We start from the raw sequence: 25,225 nt of genomic DNA, 5'->3' as shown, positions 1-25,225 counted from the left end.
ACTATTTTTAGCAGTAATTGAGATTTCTGTTCACTTTTACAGCACCAGACACGAAGCAGTTTTGAAAGACTTCAAGTGCTGGCTCGTTTCACTACTTTTAAGACCTTTGAAATGTAATAAAAACATTTAAAAGAAATTTTACAAAAGCACTAATTTAATATTAGATTTACCTTGCCTTCGTGCTCCACCAATGATTTCATTCTCCGCTATACTTAGAGGAACGAGAGTTGTCAGCTGAAAATTCCTCAAATTGAATTTTCAATAATTTACTCCGCACATTGACAATAAGTGTAAAATACTTACTTTACCATGCAACGTTAGGTACATAATAGGTTTCGTTCGTAACGATGTGGCAGAACTATATTATTGCAGTTAACTTGGCAACGTTTTCATTTTCCTCAATTGTTGTATTCACCTTCTGAAAACGTTTATTTGCCATTCCGTTCTTGGATTTGATTAACTAGGTGTTGGAGAGACAGAGATTTTTTTACAGCTATGGCAACAAAAAGGAACATGAAATTTGATACAAATAACAGTCTGCATGCAAAATATACTTTCGCTGGCCGGGCTGACATGGGCAATTAATGGACACGAAAATTGGTTTAAATACATACTTACATCGATGTCATTTGGAACTTCTTTTGCCTCACGAACGTACTTTTTCTTTTCATTAGTTGATCCAGCGGTAGGTACTGGGTATCCAGAATGCAAGTCATGTTCCTATGAAGAGTTATTAAGATAATTTTTAACAGCCGATGTCTACATGCAGTAAATTTACTTACGATGCAAGATGTAAGAGAATGGTTCTTAATAACTTACTTGGAAAAAGTGTCAAGCTTTTTGCAGACATCGGGCTGGATACCTGATAAAATTTCCTCAACTTGTAACGCAGTAGGATCTCATACCCCGTTTTGGTTATTGTCATCAATATATTTTGTCCACGACATTGCAAAAAGGTGGTCCAACTTGAAATGCAAGCAAGGGTGTTGCAATTAATCCATAAATACTTATGTGGTTGGAATACACAACTTCATTCTTGGAAATCTGAAGTACCGGCATATGGGCATTGTTCTCTTACTCAATTGGCTCATCTAAACAATGAAACAAATGGCATTGATAAATTTTCAAAGATAATCTTGTCACATAGTACAAATTAAATACCTTAGTGTTTAGCACTGCATTTAGACTTCTTCGAGAGTTGAAGTTTGAGGATGATTTTTTATTTGTAGTCTTTGAATATTTCTCCTGCGAGAAATAGAGTAGCAAAGCCCGATGTAAAATATTAGAAGTAACAAGATATTCATTACTATTACCTTCCATTCATGAAATAATATAGTACGACCTTTTTTTTCCTGTCGATGCACTTTTCATCACAACCTGTAGCCGTTTCGTCGGAGTGAAGTATTTACACTGATTTTTAGACTGATGTTTGTATTTTTGAATCATCGCGGGATGGGGAACTCGGGGTTGGCAGGGGGAAATATCACTAGTAAAAAGGCAACGCTTTGGCCGTGTGTACACAAATCCTTGCACTTTTGGCCGGCAGGATCTCTGGGTGGCTTCACGCTAAACCGCTTGGCCGAAACGTTTTGCTGAACTCTGTGAAACGGTCCAACGCGTTGTACGATTCTATGTTGCAATTTAAAGGGGCCTTGCCCGCGAATGGAAAACTCGCAAAAAGTTTCCGGACAGTCGAGAGGGCTAGTAATAAATGGGGCTACTTTGGCTCTCTTGTACGGGATGGTAAATAGGACTATGAGAGCGCAAAAGGGTGGTTTTCACTCCAGCATGTTTCCGTGAGACATGTCTGTGTTGGATGATTAACTTTACGATTGGATGATAAGCGAGCAATAGGATGGGAGGTTCAATATCCCTGTCTCTCAGCGCTAACTCGACCCTTCCTGTCCCTTTGATTAATTGGTCTCATTCATCCCATTTGGAACGGAGTGCGGCAATTTTTTTCCTTGTGGTGTGATTGTTGCCTGTCTTGTAGTTCTTGAAACGCTTTTAAATAAATTTCTTTGTGGAGATGCCTATAAATATGCAGCTCCGTTTTTATCATTTCCTTTTAAATGGTCTACCATTAATTCGTTAGTGGGATAAATGGTCTACCATTATTTTTTTTCGTCTTCTTTCTGGATAGGATTTTCATTTGTGTTCTCTTTGTGGGACGACCCTTGTAGATAAACCTTAGTATATAGACGGTTCTTGAAAGCAAGCGATTCCATGACGAAATTCAATCGAGCTGCCATCCAATTGGGGTAGATGGTTAAACAGGAGCGACCGAGATGATGACGGTTTCTGCTTTACTTTCTACCTAGGAGGTATAGATGGCTTTTAAAGAATGGGTTTGTACTTCTTTTTTCAACAACAGAGCTCCGGTTGTTTTTTTTATTATCCATTTACATTATTTTCAGATAAAAATTACACTTAATTTTATATGAGCGCTGCACTTATGGACCTATCATTTATGTAACCTACAAATAATGCAAAATATTGTTCTTTAAATGATCAACTTGGACGTAGTCTCTATCAAACCTTATTAACATTGTTGGAATAATCTGCTAATTGCAATATTTTCTAAGCTTGTAAAAATGGGACTGAAAAGTTTCGTTTTCCACAACGCGAATTACAAATTTCAGCTATCACCAAATACTTATTTGGAGTTGCGGAGGATTGAACTCCAGACTTTTCGCATGCAAAGCAAACACTCTACCACTGAGTTACAACCCCATATTTTGAAAAGAATTTACACAAATTACAACGTTTTTTTTGCCCATTTCATTCAAAAACTTCAGTCGTCCTAGTTAGTGCTTGTAAATAGATTAAAAGCAAATTTTCTGGTTAGCTTTTTCATTTATCTTAAATAAAATGTATGCATGCTTGGTATTTATTATAATATACCAAAAATATAAACAATACTTATAGCTTTAATTTGTTACTAGCCTTCTAAAATCGTTGATAATGTTGCAGTCGTGTTTCTTTCAATTGGTATCTTTGTTTTGATGTATTGGTTACAACCGCTTGAAAAAATTGTCAAGCTTATTGAAATGATGACGTTTTTTGGTAATTTATTTTATTAACTTTTATTATTCTGGTTTCTTTTGTCGCATTATTCCATTTTATCATTTTCAGATATAAATTACACTTAATTTTATTTGAGTGCTGCATTTATTGGTCTAACATTTATATAGCCAAATAATTCAAAATATTGTTCTTTAAAGAGTAAACTTGGACGTATTCTCTATCAATCTTTAACTTATTTTTTATTGGAGTTGCGGAGGATTGAACTCCGGACTTTTCACATGCAAATCGAACACTCTACCACTGAGTTACAACCCCACAGTTTAATAATAATTTACAAAAATTACAATGTTTTTTGCACATTTCATTGAAAACTTCAATCGTCCTAGTTAGTGCTTGTAAATTGATTAAAAGCAAATTTTCTGGTTAGCTATTTCATTCATGTTAAATAAAATGTTTGCATGATTAGTATTAATTATAATATACTCATGCAGACAATATTTATCTAACTTTCAATTGGAACACGCGGCAATTGAAACAAAAATTCTACCACTTAAAGTATGCAAGAGATTTCGTTTAAAAAATTTGAAATAACGGGAATTAGGGTTCTACATTTTTAGAAAAAATTGGAGGCTTTAGACTCCAAACGTTTTCGAGTTATCCCTGAAAATTGTTTTTTGACTGTCCATTTTTTGTTTTTTCGCAGGCAATTTTTTCGTTTTCACATCTAAAACGATGGAGAAAATCATTAAAAAAGGTCTTAAATCGTTCGTCGTTCATTAAGCTATAAATTGATAACATTAATTTTTTCCTAGCTAAATTTTATCCCCCATAAACATTAAAACTCCGTGAAGACCCATGGTCGGAGCAGTTGGAACACCTTGTTCCAATTGCGACCCTTCCGTATGCGCGTCTCCTTTAATGTAGTCTGGCAACAGTGTTCCCTACGCAGCGTATTAGCAGAGCTCTTTTTTCAATTATTGTTTATTTTGTGTTTTATTTCGTCTGCTGGGTGGCTGGCATTTGTCGTCTGCCACAATGTTTGCGCTTTTATTTACAACGTTGACGAAAGAAATTAAATTTTAAAAATTAAATTAAGGACATTAACAACAATTATGATGTAAGGCTGGACATGCAATATTCGATTATAAAAATTTGATCTCCATACTATTACCCGTTCTTTGAATTACTGACGGTTTTCTGAACCTAATTCAGAAAACTACTAAAATTCATTTAAAAAATATTTAGTTAGTATAGAAAGTTATAAAATATCTTAAAAAATAAAGATTAAGATTCTCTATATTACTGTAAAAAATTCATCAAAATACGTATCCCAGATTCTGAGATATCGCCATTTTAGTTTCTTCATAAAATCGGGAGCTCTCTTATGGGAAAACCCACGTTTCAATTGCCCAGACGCCCTGTTTCAATTGCCGAGTAGAATTGGCAATTGAAACAACTTGGGGTACCTCCAGTTTTTTACGCATAGCAGATGTTAATCTTTGCCGAACCCACCCAAAAAAAATACGGTTATGTAGCTGAGATAATTAGCTACAAATCTATATATTTTTTAGTTTACTTGGACGATTTTTGTAATCGTACGGAACAAAAATAAGTTTTGTGTTCCAACCACGCCCTACCTCCCCTACTTACAATACTTAACAATTCACTATACTTCTCAGATCGGAAAGAAAAAACTCGTTATTGCTTAGTTAAGGTGTACGGATTATTTATGTAATTGACTATGTTCTGGTGACGACATGAGAAAGTGACTTGGCGAGGCACGCCCATGGTACAAGTAAAGTTAGTATCGAAACAAAACAAAAAGTCAGGTGTTCAAACGTGAAGTACAATTTTTTGATGAGCATATATTTCTGGAAAATTATAAGCTTAAAGACCGACTTCTATTTAGACTAACTTGGCTTAAGCCAATTTAAATCAAGTTTCTTACTTGACTTCGAAGTCGGAGTTCGGAAGACGACCCCAGAAGAATCAAGTTTGAATTATTCGGACATCTTTGATCGGACAGTTCACCCACCTTCCTACTGTAATAAGTCTTCACATCAGTTATGTGCCGAATGTTGGGCAATCTATCCCCACCAGATGCCACCTTACTTTGCTCAGCGGTATTTTAGAAATATAAAATTTTTTGATTAAAATAATCTATCGTGATAACAAACCTACAAGGAATGGAGACAAAATAAATTCTCTGCATCAATTGCATTTAATGTGTTTTCATAAAATGACGAAATTTCTAGTATTATACACGTAAGGAAAATGCATACGTAGTGTCATAGGCAATACCATTAATTTTTTTACTCAATGAATTCCAACGAAACAAAAAAATTTTAGTTAGAAATTTTTTTTTTTAATAGTAAGAAATAAAGGTACAATTGAATTTTTCCATGGCGGGTTGTTGAATAATATAACGAGAACATAGTTTAAGAAAAAAAAATATAAATAAAAACCAATCGACTACTGTCAGTCACCTTGTTTTTAGATGGCATTTTATTGGAAGGCATTCTTGATTGACAACGAAATATAGCCTTCGCCGTGTTGCACATAACTTGCCATAGCCACCTTCTAAAGCAATGTTGACAGGTTTTTTATTGGTTGCTTTTTTGTTGCTTAGCAAAGGCGTTAGAAATAGCCCACGGGATGTTAAATGTTGGTGGTCACCGTGTACAGCTTGTAACTACATTTCTTACACATAAAGGATCGATAGGTAACAAAGTAATGTTCCATGGCGTGAATAAAAACCAGCGGGAAATGTCCCTGTTATGGCGGTGTTGCACATTATATATGGCTTACCAGACAGGTAGTTTAGCGATTTTTTAAATAAATATTGTGAATTGTCTTTATATTTTTGAAAAATATAAGTATGGGCTGTGTTAAAATTATAGTTCCTCTGTACATTAGGATTGTTATTTGATTTTCTGCAATCATTTGTAATGCGTTAACAGCATTTGTGATATGTTTAAGTAATCCTCTTTCCAAGATTTTAAGCATCATGTCATTGCAGTCATACTTGAAAATTTCTTCGCCGGAAGATTTCCAATATAGCATACATCTTTGTCCATAATTTTAGTGATGGTTTTTGTCGGCTTTAAGGTAAACGGAAAAATTGTTGGAAATTTCAAAATATTACAGTAACAAACCGATCGATCTTCCATCATAGCTTTAATACTACAACCGACTTATTCGTGGTATCGATCAAAAAAGTATTAAATTTTAAACCCTGAGAAAATGTCATCAGCCACAAGTTCCTTAAATTAAATATACATCTCTATTATTTACAAACTAAATATGATTTCATTAATCTTCATAAATGGCTTGTCTCCTAGGATGTTGCATTGGTTTATTATTTTCAAGTTCTCTGCCTGTAGTTCTCTAGCTGGAGTTCTTTTGGTTCTTTCCGTGTTGCATTGTACACATTTCATGCAAAGCCACAATTTATTTTTATAAGCTATACAGTTAACTGAAACATTGACCACTGTCTTTAGGTTTTCTAAATTTATCTTGAACACATTTGAATTGGGAGTTCAGCGAACGAAATTCGACATCAACGGTTGGAAGGAAACAAGCAATTTATGCAACATTCATTTTCGCATACTGGATATCGGCGTCGTTTTAGCAAAGCCAAATCTTAATGCTGTGAGGATTTACATGTCATTTTGCCAATGATACCTGTCTTTGTGTAAATCATCAAATGCAGTTTTTTTTTTCATCGGACAGCTTGTAGCTACTTTTTCATCCCAATTTGGCAGACGGTAGTGGGACACCAATCCTCATTAGAAAATTCAAATGAAACAATGGTAAACGAATTTCGCGTCAAAAGAAACTCAACGCACTAAAAGTAACATATGGTTTAAAGGATACCGAATAGTAAAAGCTAAGGTTTTACAATTGTGATCAGTTTACTTTTAAGAACGTCATAATCTATCAAGTCTTCCCTACTTTTTACAAACATAATTGAGATGTAGGGGGGAGTAGTAGGTGTTGGTGCAATTTTTGTGCCTCAGCTCTCATTTTCTTGTTTTCAAATCTATTTAATCGATTCTAGTGTCAAAAAGGGGTGAAAATCTAACTGTATTGGGAAATGTTAAAAAATGTATCTGTATACGTTCGCCAAGCGTGTAATTTATATTTGAAAAAAAACACCAATTTATGCCCCTACAACGGGGAATGTTGCTATTTTTTTTTCGGGGTAACATTTTTCGGTGAGAACAGCACTCGCATCTTTTCATTACGATGAAAATTGCAATTTTTTCTGGTTTTATTTTTAGTAAAAAAGACAGTAAATCACCGTTTTTATTCAGAAACATACGCCCAAAAATCAAATGTAAAATTATTTAGTGGTCACCCTTCGGAAAAATTACCCCACGCATAATTTTCCGCTTCTATCATGTTGATATTTGTTATGGACCCAAATTGGGCATTTGATACATTTCGACAGATTTCTTACCAAGCATAATGAAATTTAATGTTTTTTTCTTTTCCTTTTTTTTGTGGTGAAAAACTGATGCTTTGTACTTCTCGTTGGTTTCTTTATACAGTTGTACAATGTATACAACTACCAAATGGAACCAAATATCAGACATGAATTTCACGTTTTTAAAATCCATAAAAACAAAAGGCTACTCGTTCAAAAATCTATTTCAAGTAATTTAAAATGTTCACGCTGAAAATGCAAATTCAAACAAGAAATAGCAACCCAAATCCTCTACATTAAGATAATTTTGCGGGTCTTTTTTCTTATTTAATAAGAAAACATGTGAAACCTATATAATTGTCGAAAAATTTTATGTAAGGATATTTAGTAATGGAGTTAAATGCAGTTGAATTCATGCATCATGCCGATGCTGGTCACTTAAATTCTTTCAAATTTCTTGTTTTTGTAGAAAGAAAGTTCTGGAATTTGTAATACACTTGCTACACATTTCAATTTCCCGTACTCTCCCCTTTATTATATACGCCCGTCATACCTGATATAGAGAAATCTATTGCTGATTATAAATTGTGCAGGTTGTCGTGGGGTTTTTAAAGGAAATGTAAATTTCTTTGCTACACAACATCACCGAGAAAAGAATCCGTATCCCTGTAGTAGCCTATACGTTTAAAAACAACCCGTAGAGGACAATAAGTTTCAATCAGTTTGTTGCGGAACCAAATACTAAATAGCCTAGTTAGTATTTTTAGTCTAACGAAGTATAGTAACAAATGGTGCTGAGGGTATTTTCATGAATATTTCTAGCAGTATATAACAAACCAACTTTTAAAGAACACATATTATGCAAAGCATATTAATTTCTGTATTATTATTTTATTGTCCTTGCTTTTAGCCATTTGAATAGCCCACATTTTTGGACGCTGGAAAAACAGAGGATAAAAGCGCCCCAAAAAATAAAGGTTGTATCACCGCCTCTTCGATGCAACTTGACGGTAAGTGTACTCTTGCGGCGTCGGGTGCCAGCCTTACATCCTGTAAAGGGGAAGTGGGTGAGACATCGAATCGAGTGTCAGTAGAGTTTTGACTCTTGCATAGGCGACAAGCCGGTAGCCTACTCCAAACACAACGATTCATTCTCCGTCAGTGAAGCTTTTCAAACGCACTGCTCTCGAAATTGTGCCGAGTGTAGTTACGTCACGCGGTTACAGTTCAGGAATGCGTGAATACCAGCGCTTAAAAATTATTCAATAACGATTTGGTTATGGAATGTCCCCTTCAAAAGCGATCCGAAAACGTGATAATATCTTCTGACCCACGCAACGCGTACCTGAGCATTTGAATTATGTTCCAGCTAAGCGGTTGCCCATTTAATTTGTGAACACCGCATATAGACCTACTACCCGTTTGTGCATCCTTCCTGGAGTCCACCGAAAAATTCAGGAAAAAAATAGATAAAAAGGAACGCATTCAATAAAAGTCCCCCAAACGACCTGCAGAATTTGAGAATATCTTCTGTTAAATCACGTAACCAAGAACATTGAGAGAAAGATCCCTTTTTAAAAGCTAGTTCAAAGTCTCTAGCTGGCCTATATAATCCAATCTGCCTGATTTGATTGGAGTTCAAGTCAAAAAGCCTACGGATAAGAGACCGGAATATCAATGGACCATTATTCCCCCCCTTTTTTCCGTCCGCGTATAGTGATCCAACCAAGGGTACCGAAATAGTGCTGTACCATTGGGCCCGATTATACCGAAAGTAAGGCAAAGAAATGTCATAGCGCAATCAATCCCAATCTTGAGAGTCAACCAAATCGCTAGTGGTTTCCGCGTTCAGTCAAATTTGTAAGTCTATTGGGACTAAATTTAGTTGTCGTATCTTAGAGTCTTCGTGAAAGCAATCGAACAAAAAATTGATTTGTGCTGAACGTGTTCGAACAGTGGGTAGATATAGGACTAGTATCCTCTCTACTGCTGGTAGTCTTACTACCTTGACACCTTCAGTGGTTCCAGCTTTCTTGAACGCAGCTATACACCGGTCGGCGATGGAAGTCTTCCCACTTCTTCATCTCATTTTAGTGATGTTTTTCACAGGTAAACGGCCAAATCTTGCACTTGGGTTTAACGTTGACCGAAGGCTAAATATTTATTAAAAGTCATTGCATTGAATTGTATAGTGTGTGAAACATAATTAATGGATAAAGTTAATGTGAGTGGAATTGCGTGTAGCATCGGGAGGAACGGACGACAGCTGTTGTTTTTCTTGATGGCCAGTTTCATTTTCTGTTATGCAGTCGGAGAAAAAAAGGTTCGTTTGCCCGGCCCTTGTAAAGTCTTTATAATTTGTTGTACACAAGGGAATTGTTTAAATGATAGTTAAGCAATTCACAAAACATTAACCCTGGTCCACTAGGTCAGAAATCCATATAAAAAAACTGAAACTATCGAAAAGATCAAACTCGATTTTTGTGATCAGATTTGTAAATAGCACACCGAAAATGGCGATGTCTGCGTAATTGATCTACTTTAACTTCCTTGCCCAAACTTCTCTTCGCACTTTGTTCCAACGTTTATCAGCCATTAATCCCATTTGACTAATTTAAGGTTGCTACAAAATCGAAAATTAATAAGCTTCTGCCATTCGGGCTCTTAGTTGACCGCTTTTCTTTAAATATTTATCAAAGATGCTAATAATGTCTTCTATTGTTGCTTGTCAACATCACTTTGTAGCTTTTATTTACATCACCGAATACAGTCGTATCCACACAGGACAGGAAGACATTTAGGTATTCGATCAGTTCTAGTTCTTTAGGTAAGAAAACCTTTATACAAGGAACAGGATTTATGACGAATAGCAAATCGGTTTAAAGATCTTTGGAAGACGTATAGAGGGAGGGGGGGGGGGGGGGTTCGACAACATTTTTACAATCTTTTTGAGGAGACGAAATGATAATTAGTGCAATAATTCAACCCCACTACAAACCAATTTGTGAATATTGCTGTTAATAAAAGTTACAGGAGGGAAGAGTGGAAATAGGAATTGAAATTCGCATTTGATAAGCCACGGGTCTAACTGTCACAAAAAATAAAAAACGACTTATTTAACAAGGCACTTTTGCGATTGTAACTTTAAATAAACAAATTGAAATTATAATAAGATCGTACTGCAGAATTCTAGAGCAAGAACGTGTTCGAAAAATTGCCAAATGCAAAGTCACATTTTGGCTGTATGTTGGAATCAGAGGGTAGTATTGGGCAAAATCGACAATTAGCTACTCTTTTAGTTAAACTTATCCAAAGGTACAGTGATACAATAACTAACGAGTAGACTACTAAAACTTGTAATCGGAGGCTTACAGCATGCATACACTTAAGCTAGAGAAGCAATTGGTGTGTGTTTGCAGTGGAACCTTCGTATACCTAAAGAAAATGAAGCACTTATCCGCCAGCAGCATTCCCATTCATTTTTAATAACGAAACACTAGTTAATAGCGCATTTTGAATAAAAATTGCAGTTAACAATTATTCGAAGAACTATTTCATTCCATCCTGTATTTTATATGGTGGCATAAAGTTATAAGGAAATCTCTCTAAATCAAATATACCTACAGTTTACCACCATGTCTTACTTCGTTTACACACATATTTATTAGGAATCTTTTCAGCCATACAGCGTAGTTTCTCGCCTTAATAGCTTACTGTGTGCTATAGTCTAAAAGAGAGACAAGAAAAGAATGCTAGCATCTCATCGAAATGAAAACCTTAAGCTTTAGCGCCTGTAGGGGATTGACTTGTATGTTTTGCTCCGAAAGTGTACATATAACGTGTTCTGTGCGAATGAGTTATCCATACATCGATATTTGAAGTGCTGTTTGCCGTTATGCAAACGTAGTAAACGAACGCTGGAAAATTTTTATAAAAAGAAAGTAAATAGTAGAAGTCTTTTTGTGTAAGCCTTATGCTGGTAAAGAAATAGGGCTTGTCAATAAAACTTTGCCCCGTATTTGGAAACAAGGATACTTATAAACGCTAATAGTGGTAGCTTGCACTTTTAAGCTGGTAGATTGGTCGAAAACTTGAAACCAAGCATAACGTGAAGCAGAACTATGGTTGAAACTTCAGTGTCATTAGATTACTCATTATTATTGTTTATTCTTAAGCAAATTCAAACTACTGTAGATATATATGTGTAATTTTACCACCGCATCACGGGTGGCTGGCGTCCTCGCTTTCTCAGCCGGCACACTTCACTGAGATAGGTCCAAGCCGCAATCGTTGCGAAAGAACATTATTCATCATTTAAAGCAGCCTTATCATTTGTTTCACTCTTCACTGATTCTGAAGAAAATTTTAATGAAATCCTTCTTTTTAGCGTAACGACCTTCAGAAAGGAGAACTCTGCTAGGCACTTTCGTAAGAGTGAGGAGTAGGCTCTGCGGAAAGATAAAATTCAAGAACGTTAACAATTTCGGTTTCAATGCGCAATTTTCGGAAAAAGGAATGTAATGTAATTGACAGTAGCTCTAAGGTACTTGCATCTTTATCGATGTCGCGTTTACTGAGTCAACCAAGTCAACTACCCAAATGTTGGTGATACCTATTGGCACGTTGAACTATTTCACAAGCGGTTCTTTTATTTAGCAGAGGCGCTGTTACGAAAAGAGAAAAACAGGAAAAAACTGAGAGAATCGTTAACAAGCAGTCGAACTAAAAAGGCTTTTTTTTAGGGACTTGGGACTTGTCACGTAAGGCGAAATCTTATCAGACAAAGTTTATAATTCCAGCTTCCTGTTCTGTTCTAGCTCTCTGAAATGTCTGATATATCAGAGTCAAAATCAACTTTTACACGCGGGGGTATAGATAGTGAAGGAAATCTGGACGAGGAAAGTCAAACTTTCAACAATTGCATAAAGCCCGAATCTGAGGGGTGTGATCCGTGAAATGATGGCTTTTCATATATAGTACAACACAAATGGCCTTTTCACCAGCCGTGAAACCGGGGATGCCAGAAAGTTTGACTCAGCTTCATGTACGTAACCTTTGATCAAATCAAAAGATGAACAGAAAAAAAAGGAGTGGGAGATGCAATGACGTTTTCTTATAGTCCGTATATACTTTGTCTTTTTTACTTTTTAATGATCGAATGTAGAACTATTTTCCGTCTACGTTTTAGTGGTACTGTGCGTCCGAATAAACCCGACGAGCGAACATATTAAATGGAGAGCAATAGGATGCATAGTAGGGCCTTTAAGCAGAGGTCGATGATTGCGTGCTGTAAGAAGACTGTACCAATTAGTGAAATGGTGAAAGCGTACCAAGCCCACACAATAAATTTGGTACAAGTAACAAGGTTTCATAGGTCATTAGCCCGTCGGTAGCCATTTAACAGCTGTTTGGACAGCGGTTATTGTCGCTCAAACTGCTAATTCACAAAGGCAACGACTCAGTTTTGGTATATTAGAGGGCCTATATGGTTGCAACGATCACATTTTCAGTTCATGTCAAAACTCCAAAAAAGCCAGGACGTCTCAATTCCCAAATGCTTGCAGTTAGTGATTAGAAAATTGGCTCACCTCCCATATCTCCGTTGCCTTTGGTCTTCTGGGAGGAATAAAGCAATTTTGACTACCGTGAAGTTTTTTTTATCGTGCATTTATTTATGGATAGATTGACTATTGCCTACCATATAGGATACACAAGAATGACAAGGGCGGTCCGTCATTAAGCAATATTTATCAGAGTTCTATTACCCCTATACAACTATTATGACTCCGTTTTGTTATTGCTGCCATATTCAATTTGCTGTCAGCAAACCATTACCTCTAAAAAAAACTCCTGACATCTAATATAATGGTTAACGTTGACCAACGATTTTATGGTTTCACATGCCAACCTATACTACCATAATTTTAAAGGCCATATTTCATACAAACTTAACAAAATCCAAATATGTTTAAATTAAAAGTATATAGAACATTTGGTACAGAAAGTCAAGTATCTAATGGATTGCTTATCGAAATGATATATGTACTCAGGAAGTATTTGGCTGCGTGCTGGTCATGACGGTGGCCTAACCCATGTTTCGCTAGTAAGTCGCATCTTATCGCGCCGGCATGCCAATAAGAATATTTTTTCTACATATTAGGGGTCTATAGTAAGATGTTTCTGCTACCGTTCACGTACATGAAAAAAAAAAGGAAAAAAAAAAAAAAGCAACAGCAACAACAACAAAATTAAATAAAATAAAATAAAAAATAATAAAAAATGGCAAGATGCAGTGTTCCAGCCCGCTGCTCCTTGTAGGTCTACTCCGTTATTCCTTGGCTTCTGCTGTAGAAAATACATTTCTTACGTTCTGATAGCATGGTCTTTATTCGATATCTTATAGAGGAAAATATTATTTACCGCTAACAACTCATGTATCATTTTCCCGACGCCTCTAAATTTCGTTGTCATATCCGATATAGCTATTTTAGTGCACAATAAACAATAGCCTACTATTCCTTGTTACACTTTAAATATCAACGCTGAGCAAAAAAGCAATAGCTATGGTCCTGCGAACATGCAGCTAAAAGGTGCTGAAATCATCACACTTTCAATGAATCAATAGCTAACTAGCTTTATTAGTAAAATTAAAATTAATTAAATATTATAACCAGTGTAATGTCTTTTCTCTTAAACTTTCCTTGCTGAATCCAGTTATTAACGTATGCTGACAATGAGCATGGTTATTTTCGAATGATATAAATGTTGGAAATTGTTTCTGATGGTGCAGTTGGTGCAGGTAACTTGCTCACGGCCGTTGCCTTACAACGTTGAATTCAAGGGCATTTAGACTATGTGCTGGTTCTTAACTTCGTCGGCCAACCGAAACTCTTTCAAACATTACTGCTGCTTTACACTCCACCCTATCCAACTCTACACGGTTCGCTAGCGCCAGGCGTTACGTTGAAAGAAAGAAGCGGAAAGAGACAAAGGAAACGATATCTGAATAGAGAACAAGGACAAAGAGACATGTATAGGACTGCTTACATACACCAAATAGCGGCTTGCTTTTCCCCCTTTTCCTGTCCATTTTTGTGTTGTTGGTATATTTTTGAAATTCGTCACGAGAGATTGCACCCACATCTGCAGACAATTGGTTTTTGTTTAAATGAACGAGGCATCGGTTGACTTTTGACTGCAATCGAAATCAATTCAGAACATGTATACTGTAGAGCACCTCTTCTGAAAGATCTACAAGCAGAGCTCAATTCGGGAAACTGTAAATATTACAACTTTGACCTTCCGAATAGCTCAGTTTGCTAAACTTTCTCTAAATGTACCTTTCGGATTTTTTTAAACTTTAATTTTCCATGGTAACCACACTTTCTTAAAGACTATGATTTTATATTTCATAAAAATTGAAAACCACCTGTAAATCGGTTATTTTTTTTGGGGGGGGGGGGGATGGGAGGGGGGGAGCTTTATGCCTCACAAATTGCTAAGCGTATATGTGTTGAAAAACGAAAAAACGGTGGCATGCTTCGTATGTTTATACTATTGCAGCTGCATTTATTTGTTTAGCTTTCCAGGTTTTACGCGGTACGCAAGACAATTGTCATTGATTCATATAATGTTTCATCAATCTTTCAATTCAGCTATTGTAACCTAGACTATAGAGAAAATGAAATTTGAACTGGAGGCTCTAGAATGCATTATTATTAATTAGTTGTAAAAGTAAAGTACTGAGGACTACGTCTTGAATCACGGTGATTCCTTCAAGACCAAAGAGTTGAGTTTGCAAGTTTATCGTCGAACCCGAGAGTCGGGTAGGTATTTTGTATCGAGAAGCTTAAAAAAGTTATACATTCACAAGAAGATAAGTGAGCTGTTACGAGCTAATTAGCGATGCAAAGTAACTTCGTGCCGTGAAATCATTTTCAACGAATGGTGAACATTTGAAACGATCTACATAGTGGCAAGCATATCGATCGCAAATTAAAATAGAAACCCGAATTTTTCTTTTTCAACATTTATTACAATTCCTACGCCCAACGACTTCCCCAGAAGCGAACAGCAATTTACATGTGCACGCATTTCCTTATAGAAAATAAGGAAAAGGTATAGCTTCAATTTATTCTATATTTCTAATTAATTTTAATTTTATACTTCTTCCAAGTAAGATATTATGTATCATCCATTGCCAGTCATGATGATCGTCACGAATTTCCTGCTCACAAGGCCTGTAACCAAGACTTTAAAGAGCACCTGGTTGCGTCACTTGGCATTTTAGCTTAGTCACAAAAGGATTGTAGCGAGAAGAAACAGCAGATCATTAACAGCATGAGTCAGACGTATAGTGAGGTTTGCCGGTTACGCACTGTCATAGACCACACGTGGTTTATTTACATCTATTTCTTTGTGTTCGCAAACCACTATACAACATTAGCAGCACGTTAATCAATGGTCAACGTACTCATGATTGTACGTCTGCTGGTAATGCTTCACTGTCGTGGTCGGGACATCAGGCAAGCAGTTGTCTGCATCTAATAGATTGGATGTATTTGGTCAAATGCAAATGACAAAAACCCAAGTCACGCAACAGCACAATCAGACTGGAAACTCATCATTAGCAAATACGAAATAGTTTGTTAACTATACACTAGCCAGATTAAAGGCTGTGGGGAAAGTGAAGAAAACAAATCGTGGCTTTGAGTTGAGATTCGTTACACCGGTCTTTCAGATTTTTACATGCCCGTGTGAATTTCTAAACACGGCCTTAAGAAATCGGAAGCTAGCGTTCCGCGAACTATTTCAGGTGCTTATTCACTATTTTACAATGTCAAAATAATACACGTAATGTAAGGTTATAAAAGGCTGTATGAGCTAAAATAAAATAATAATAAAACATTAAAAAAATCTAGGCCTAAAAAAAAATAAGAAATACGTTTTTATTTTTCATTTTGTAAGTGTGTCTTCAAGCAAGAATTGTAACGATGCTTATTCGTGGCTAGTACGGAATCAAGAGCTAAAGACAATGCTAGCTCTACAATTTAAGGCAAACCAACCAGGTTGATGGCCAAGGATGAAGTTCATTACTCAAAGCAGCGCCTTCCCGCTCTCATTTAAGACTCGGATACCCGAATTCGCGATTCAGTTCTTTTCACGCTCCGTAACCAATAAACGGTACGTAGTCGTGAAAACGTGATGCCTATTTGAACCTCCAACTGTTTTTGCTTTTAGACGTCTTATGCCCATAATTTGTTCAGCCCAGTAGTTGTGTGGTTTTGTGTCGGAATAGGTCGCTTTGAAAATGTCTCTTTCCGTTCAGTAAAAACAAATCGATAACAAATAGAGGTTGAATGTACTAGGCCGATGTTTAAATAAGCCTACTCGCTGGAGTTTCGCGTGCAAAAGATACGCACCTGGAATAATGTAACTTAGAATATATAGCTTATACATGGATGATGTTTGGAATTCTTGATACGCCCTTGTTTGATTCAAACTGAGGCAGACAAAACACAAATAGGAAAAAAACTCAAAAGTTGACGTCACTAGAACGTGTGACTCATTTACGACATCCACCCGATTCTGCTTGACTGCTCTCCCTCCACCCTCCTCTCTCATCACTCTCGGATCATTTCCTGCCTCGATTCCACCCTTGCCTTCGATCCCCTCCTCCAAGTCCTCCTACCCACTCGTCCTCTATATTGCTCGTGCGCAGTCATAACAGCCTTAATGGCTGTTCAAGCCAGCAGCGAAGAGAATTTCAGAAGGCTTAGATGCGGATGGTTTCATTTGAAGTCGTCTACAGGGCAGGGTAGGTATATAAATAGGGTAGACGGTTTCCACCCAATGCACTATACATATAGGCATTTCTATACTATTGTATAGTACAAAATGTGTTGAAATTTACTAAACAGAGTAGAGATTAGTTGACGGATGTCGAGCGCGCACTCATCGTGCACGTTATAATTTTTTTTGTCCTGCAACCTTCCACTAAAACTTCAATGGAGTGGACTGGTTTTTTGCTAGACTACTAGATTACAGAACGATGACACCATGTTCGCACGTTCACATCAGCCCACATCCTCCTCCTACTTTGTTCGCAGCAACCAATCGCCCATGACGGTATATAGACTATACTATATACTCCGAGAACAATCGTGAACCCTGTAACAGGTTACCATTGGTAATCCATTGATTGACCACGTTTACCACACTTTGAAAACCGAAACCTTCGGAATGTTCAACACCTTAACAAAGAGCCACCAGTTGGGGAAAGAACTAGAATAAACTTAGTTTACAGTTTATTCTTTTATATAGTTAAAGAAATCATGCTCTTTGTCTGCTGCTTTATAGTGGAAACAGTCTGAAATCAAAACGTGTTTCTTGTTTGGTCCAAGCATGAACACGCAGATTTATCGAAACTAGCCTATATTAATGATTTATTTACCAAATCCGTGGCCCGCGATGAAAATGCCTGTATAGAACCCGGCACAAGTAATTGCAAAATGTAGACCCTTATTACGCTTGTAAGGTATCAGAACTGTAGCCTAGGTATAGCTAATTAGGTTTTCAAACTATGCCAGTAGGGTACCGTAACATAAAATATTTGCAGAAACAAATTAACGGAACGTTTCACAAGCAGCTTCAATCTGATACTGTTCTGCTATAAAACCCATAAGGCCAAATGTGTTATTGGTTATTTGATTAATTCATGAGGTAATCGTGGTTCGATCGCATATTTTCTTTCTCATCCATAACAAGCGAAAACGACACATTGCTAAATCCAATTTTGTATTTCGTTTCTCAGGCGGAGCTTTGACTCTGAAGATTGTGCAGGTGAAAGTCCCATTGGCGGCATTAATAGGTCACAGTGTTCAGCTGGAATGCATCTATTCATTGGACGGTGATTCACTCTATGCTGTGAAATGGTACCGCGGAGTCGACGAGTTTTACCGCTACGTTCCCGCTGAAGAACCACGTGCCACAGTTTTCAGTCTAAATGGAATAGAAGTTGATGTAAGTGATGGCTCTTACTTGCCGATTGGTGCGTGAAATATCGTGTTTTGTTAAAGGCAAAATGTGTGTAATCATCCCGAAGTGAGAGAAACGGAATCAGTACGAGCATGACGCGGGATTATGCTGTTAGAAACATCAGCAGAAATAGCTCAGGTCCAAATTTACCTATTTAAAACATTGATGGTTAGCATCAGTGAGTATACTAGAGTTAATATGGCCCACTCATTTAGGCCTAGCTGCTTTTATATTGAACAACTGAATGTATACGTGTCCATAATAGTATTGTAGGCTACGTTAATTACGTACAGTCCAACATGATTTTTTACGTATCAAGTGATATAGCCTATTCCTTGCGCAAGAAATTTATGTTGGAGCTCTTTAGCTCGAAGGTAACCTTTTTTCTTGTGCAACCCTGTTATTTAAAATACGACCATTAGAAATGTCAGCAGGGATGTAGATCAAAGGCGGCAGCTGTAGCAAGGAAACGGATAAGATCATAAAACAAATTTACATAGACAATTTCATTTATTATATTTAGGCAAAATCCTTTCGTTCACTTAGAGGATTCCATTTTGATGCCATTCCACAATACGCTCAACGTAGACTAATCTAAAAATAACGCAGTTTGGGACGTATCTGTCTTGGGTTAAGGTTCTTTCTACTTCTTGAAATGGATTCTTTGGAAATGATTTCAGTGCCATCGAGCTAGATTTCCGCTCTTCCACGTAGCACCAGCAAAGTCAATGTGCAGCACATATGATTCAATCATGCAATCACGCGTATCTCGAATCACGCACATCCCACCAATATCGAATTCATGTCTGTGTATGGCAGCCGGCAACTCTTCCGACCAGCACTTGACAGACCAAGAGCGATGACCATCAGCGGCATTCAAATTTCCAGAGCTCTTTTGTCGGTTGCGTGGCTTATTGTTTAAGCTGCCTGCAATGAGCCCTCCGGCGCCCTTGCATAGCTCGGAAGTATAGAGTTACAGTACTTCACTACATGCCCCCCATCCCCCCACGCAAACGTATCTGTCATCTCGCACACATGCGTACATTCGAATCCGATAGGCGGCGAATGCCACATACCTGATGGAGTGACATGGCGAGTACAGCCTTGCTGCACCCTTCCGGATACCCCCCTATTGGCTCAGTAAAAAATGTGTCCGTTTCGGTACCACGAGCATTAAGTTCATTTAAAACCACTGCAGTGTATTTCCGGCTTATTGCATTACAAATAATTAAATTTTCTTAGGAGCAAAATTGTTAATTTATAATACGAAATGAAGTTTGGTGCCTTCAAGGGAAACATACTGTGTGCAGGACCAGTTATGTGACCATGATCTTGAAGATCAGAGGGATCCCCTATCAAACCGATTTAATTTAATAAATGTACTGAGATCACAACACATATTTTGATAGTAATTTTTTAAAATCCGATCGGCAGCAAAATAGTGACACCTACTTGAATAGCAGAACTTATGCAATGTTGGTTAAAAATTTATTGTATTTTGCGTTCAGAACGACATGATTGGTTGGTATTGTAAAAGTGTTTTGTTCATGAAATGACGAGCAATGCTCAGCAAGGGTATGGCAAACCTTTACACTGAAAATAACGTAGTGATGTTGAGCGCCATCTTATTGATGATTCCACATTTCTATTGTGTAGCTAGATGAATCGAATGCTAATCGATTGGTGCTGCGATCGATCACGGCCGAGACGGCTGGTCGCTTCCGTTGTGAGGTGTCGGCTGAGGCGCCCTCTTTCGAAACGGTTTCCGGTCACGCCGACATGACAGTAGTCCGTAAGTGTCATTATTTTGTTCGTTTTCTATTGCTTTGGCATTCTCTTCTTTTTTCTCCTCTTTTCTGTACGTGCGCATTACCATCCTTTGTCCTCTGTAGTCTATGTCGTTTTGCGTTGCTACTCTACATCTATTTCAGTTTCTTGTGCGTAGATCTAATTCCCTTTTAACGTTCTTTGCTGCTGTTTCGTTCCTTTAAAAGTGCTTCGTTAGTGCTATAGCGTTACATGTCTGCTTTTCACTTGTTCGCTTTGCGAGAAGGAATGAAGATTGTTTCATTCAAGAATCCTAGGTACGAAAATAATATTTGAAAAAATATATCATCAAACAGAGCGGGACTTGGGAGATAATATTCGATCTTTTGATAGAAGTTGACACTGAGCCAACATATGAAAACAAGCAGATGAGACCACTTTCTCCTATAGTCCTTCTTCTCAATGTCCATGCAAAACTTCTCAATTATCTAACACAGGAGTTTAAGATACTCTAGTAATTTTTTGCCGATTCTGTTTCAGTTGATAATGCTTTATGGGAGTTGCCTAAATGAACGACCTGTTCCCTACCATTTCCAACGCCCTATTTAATGACCCTATAAAACAGTTGCCGTTTTATTTCGTTGAATGGAATAGCTAGATGGAATGAAACCACTTGTTTGATAATTCAAGATTTATCTTTCCTTTTCCGCAGAGCTTCCTCAACGCGGGCCAGTCATCTCGGGAGGCAAACCCCGATATTCCGTGGGTGACCAAGTAGACTTGAATTGTACGTCCATGCGCTCTTCACCGGCCACAAACCTGACCTGGTATATCAACGGAGAACCGGTAGTTAACTATTTTTTCTTCTATATCGTTAAGAAAGCATAACACTGCCATCCCATTTTGGCTAAAATGTTTGTCTACATCCTTTCGAGTGTGCCGTCGTTTAAATAAAATGATTTTATCTTTCCAGGCTGAGCGGCATCATCTTAAGGTGTTCCCTATTGCCGAAGATATTGATGGCTTGGAGACCTCTATGCTGGGTCTTCATTTTACAATAAAAACACGGCACTTCCGGAAAGGTGATCTTAAACTGAAATGTACGGCCACATTGGCTGCGCTTTACTGGCAGAGTAACGAAGCCAGCGCCGAACCAGATCGCCCTGTCCATCATCAGCGGTCATCCTCGTCTGATGTTTATCTGGATAGCAACAGCAGATCAACTTTGGCATCCGCAGCTTTCACTGTTCACCTTTTAGGTCTATTTTTTTTTCTTGTTCACCTACAACGCCAAGATTTGAAAACAAAACAAAAACAAAAACTCATCTGTTTTTCTTTCTTTTTTCTATAGGGCCACTACAACGATCCACCCTTTTGGTGTCCTTCGCATTAGTGAGTTTGATCTATTTTGTTAGTTTCAGTTAATTACATTTTCTGCGCTTGTTGTTCAATATTCATGTACCTCGCACATTTCAAGAGCTCTCCTTTCTCCTTCTACTTCCGACGTGAAATTGCACATTTAGGACTTTCTTTGATATTTCTAATCTATTATCCAAACATCAGTGAAGGAAGTAGGCTTTTTTCTCACTTAAAGAACGTGCAAGAGGGTGTTCTGATTTCTGAAGCACATGAAAGGTTATTGTAAAATCAATTATCTACCCTGCATGTTGCGTGAGCCCTTTTCGAAAACAAAGTGACGCTAGAGGACTATGAACTGTATTTTTCGGCTGAACTCTTGCGAAACTTTTGCATGCAATAACAGTAAGAAACAATCGTGTTGAAGTCAATGAATTAGCGGATTTAAAAAATAATGAATCTATTCAAATTATCATCCGAGCTCTAAAAATATAAGATTCCTCTTTTCCATGTTATTCAAACTTAGATCTTACCAATAACCTGTTTTTTTTTAAAATAAGCAGCCTTTTTTTTTCACACAACAACTTTAGCCGCCTCTGGCAATGGAACGAATATAATCCTCATTAAAAAGACTGCAATAGGAAGGCGTAGCCTACCAGAGATTTTGAGGAGCATCGTATTTTATTCATTTCAAACATTTTTACAAACATTTCGCAACTTGTAACTTGTAAATAATAAAATACATCGTGTCCCAAAATTTTTAGCCAACAGTGAGTTGTAAAACATGGTATGCTAGAATTTTGGAAAGCACCAGTAGCTGTTGGCTAATCTAAGATCATTCCCAAAAATCAAGACTACTGAAAGTGCTCGTTTTATGAAGTAGCTGAGAAAAGTAAAAGAAGGGCACGGCTAATTTAATAGCTGATTTCCAACAACGAAGTATAGGATGGGGTTTTTTAAATAACTCACACACTTTTCATATTAAACTAAACACTGATTGCAAAAGCATTGGTTAAAAATATTTAGCGTGTGAATTACAGTGTAAATTTTAACGTACTAGGCCGGACGGTATTGAAACATTTTGCTCCTCGTCATCTTCTTTTGATCAGTATCTAGGAATCAAGTTAATCAATGTAAACTTAAACAGTATGTGTTTCTTATCTTTTTAAATTTAAGTATCGTACTCGCCACGAAGCATTTAAACCAGTTCAGGGTTGGCACACACGCTGGCAAAATTCCTAGAAATCTTCTTTCGTCGTTAGTTCGCATTTACTGTGGTGTGCACGTCAACATGAACTTGATAACTTTTTTTCATCAATTATCTAACTACATTGTAACCAGTATCTACCGCACAATGTCATATAATTTCTCACTTTTGTCGAAAAATATGATTTCATGTATAATCCATACAATATAATTGCCCCATGCAAGCGAAAAAAATAAGTGAAATGGACTCCATGGTGTTGTACTCGTCAATTATATGTCCCACTTCTGGAAACTTCATTTTAGTTTGATAAACTAATAAGACATCGGAAGAAAAAAAATAATAAAAGCAATACATTTATTAAGATCGAGGTTTACAGTATCCACTAGTAACTCTAATTGCCCTAGTCCGGCGATATAAAGCTAGAAAGAATTTCTTGTACTTGCAAATAAAAATTTCATTTAGTTTGTTTTTTCGAAAGAAACATAAGTTTAACAGAAAAACACTTTGTGATTCGAGTACCCCGTGCACCTCATCGAAGAATTTTTTGTCACCAAATCTGTATATGGTTTATGGTATTCGTTGAAGCTGAAAAAAATTGAGCAACATAAGATGATTCGATTACTTTCATACGGCTGGGCAAAGTAAACGAGCTGAATGTATGGTTTCCTTGTAAGAAAATTCATGTCATTAACAGTAAAAAAAAATCTAATAGTAAAAAGATTAATTAAAAGATTAAAAAGCATACACTAGAAAGTTTTCTAGCCGGTTAATTAGCCGGCGGCAGTTTAAACCACTTCTGGATATGCCACAGTGTGTAGCACACACAGCAGAAAGTGCGGATAGAATGATAGTCATATATAGACTGACGACTTTGCGCTTTATTGACAACAAATAAAAACAATAAATTTCTCTTCATGGTTGGCCGTAAAATGCCACTTAACGGTGTTACTGTTCTCAAATAAAATTTCATTCAGCGGTAAGGATTTTGAATTAGGACAATGAAGCCGAAAGTTGGAGCACTGGACCACTGGTACGCAAAGGAAGCAAATTTAAGCAAAACGCTTCTTGCATGGCCTATCCTAATTCGGAATGGGAAATTCTTCGCACGATTCCAACAAGTAAGCATTGCTTTTACTTATTTTAAAATAAGCAACTTAGCTATAGAGGCATGTGTTTTGCTTCTTCATCGAATGCCTTTGAAATTTGGTAGATAGGCTTTATTTGGGCTAAACATTGGTCAATGCTATATAGGCCTACTCAAACCCGTATGTGCAGCGTCTTCTGCAGCGATGCTAAACAACGAGGGCCGCCAGCGTATAAATACTGCAGAACTAATACAGCGGTGGCATAGTTTAGATGATATATTGAAATAATTTCCTTCTCTTTTAAAATCTTTATATAAGCCATTTCTGGTTTACAGTGTAAGGAAAACAGAGGAAAATGAATATGATGCATTGAAGCATAAAAATGTTCGTAATATATTTGGTAGGACGAGCAATAGTTTCTTTAAATACTACACAGTACAACAGTTTTCTACACATGGCTGTCGTTAATAATTCAACATTAAGTCTACATAGGACCCACCATGGTATGCGACACTCATGGGTCTCATTGGTCAGCTTTCGATGCAAACTTAATGTCCTAAAACCTATAATATATTTTCTTTTGACATTTCTTATATTTATTTATTCGCATTTTTGTTTGTTTGAAAAGTACGTAAATATATTTTTCGAAACAAGAAGCTTCAACTTAACATTAATGGCAGAGCGTGCCTTATCTCATAACAAGACTTCAAAAATGTCGATCTTCAGACGTGTCACTAATTAAACACGGCCAACTGCGTGCCCCCTTACTGATAATAATGAAAGCCATCAAGTTTCTCTGTGAACGAACTTTCCGTCATTGATCGTATCAGCTGTGAAACTGTATGCAATATTGTTCTGGACAGCGCAGCACTGTTCCATGCGATTAGAAAAACTCGTCGTGATGGCATAAAAGAACGAGCACAACAAACAGCAAGCAATGGGGTATGACATACGTGAATGGGTGCCAATTAGCATTGTAAACAGTTCGTGCAGGTTCTTCTCCATTTTATAGGGTATAGAATTCTAGAAAGAGATGGCTTAACAAACGCACCAAGCAAGGCTTTTAAAAATGTTTTCAGTAGTTGCAACTATGCTCTAAAACTAGGACCCCAGTTTTCAGTTATAGCAAATTCCAAGCAGGTTTTCGTGTTTACCTAAAAAATTTATTATCAATTCGTGACAACAAACAAGTAGTTTATAAGCGTCAAGGTCGTGATTGATGAGAGAGTCCAGTGAACTCGGAGGCTTTGTAACTTCAAATGCACTGAAAGCCAAATTTTGACAAAGATCCGTTAAGTTAGCCACAAGATCGTTGTT

General features: G+C 37.0%; 1 protein-coding gene and 2 non-coding genes across 3 annotated transcripts; 1 reads left to right on the top strand and 2 right to left on the bottom strand.

Annotated features, from left to right (window-relative positions):
- Window positions 1-2,661: 2,661 nt before the first annotated feature.
- Trnaa-ugc (transfer RNA alanine (anticodon UGC)) lies at window positions 2,662-2,733 on the bottom strand. The gene has a single exon. It is a non-coding gene; the product is annotated as a tRNA-Ala (tRNA).
- Window positions 2,734-3,270: 537 nt separating this feature from the next.
- On the bottom strand, window positions 3,271-3,342 carry Trnaa-ugc (transfer RNA alanine (anticodon UGC)). The gene has a single exon. It is a non-coding gene; the product is annotated as a tRNA-Ala (tRNA).
- A 5,234-nt stretch (window positions 3,343-8,576) lies between these two features.
- Window positions 8,577-21,711, top strand: LOC130701911 (uncharacterized). The gene is made up of 6 exons (XM_057523689.2): window positions 8,577-9,565; window positions 18,270-18,478; window positions 20,150-20,285; window positions 20,973-21,106; window positions 21,234-21,519; window positions 21,612-21,711. The coding sequence occupies exons 1-6, from the start codon at window positions 9,517-9,519 to the stop codon at window positions 21,683-21,685; spliced, it is 888 nt and encodes a 295-aa protein (XP_057379672.1). The 5' UTR covers window positions 8,577-9,516; the 3' UTR covers window positions 21,686-21,711.
- The last annotated feature ends 3,514 nt before the right edge of the window (window positions 21,712-25,225 follow it).

The sequence above is a fragment of the Daphnia carinata genome, chromosome 7 (assembly GCF_022539665.2).
Source record: "Daphnia carinata strain CSIRO-1 chromosome 7, CSIRO_AGI_Dcar_HiC_V3, whole genome shotgun sequence".
NCBI lineage: Eukaryota > Metazoa > Arthropoda > Branchiopoda > Diplostraca > Daphniidae > Daphnia > Daphnia carinata.
The sequence above is the reverse complement of the archived record's forward strand: the minus strand, read 5'-3'. Positions and strand labels throughout refer to the sequence as shown.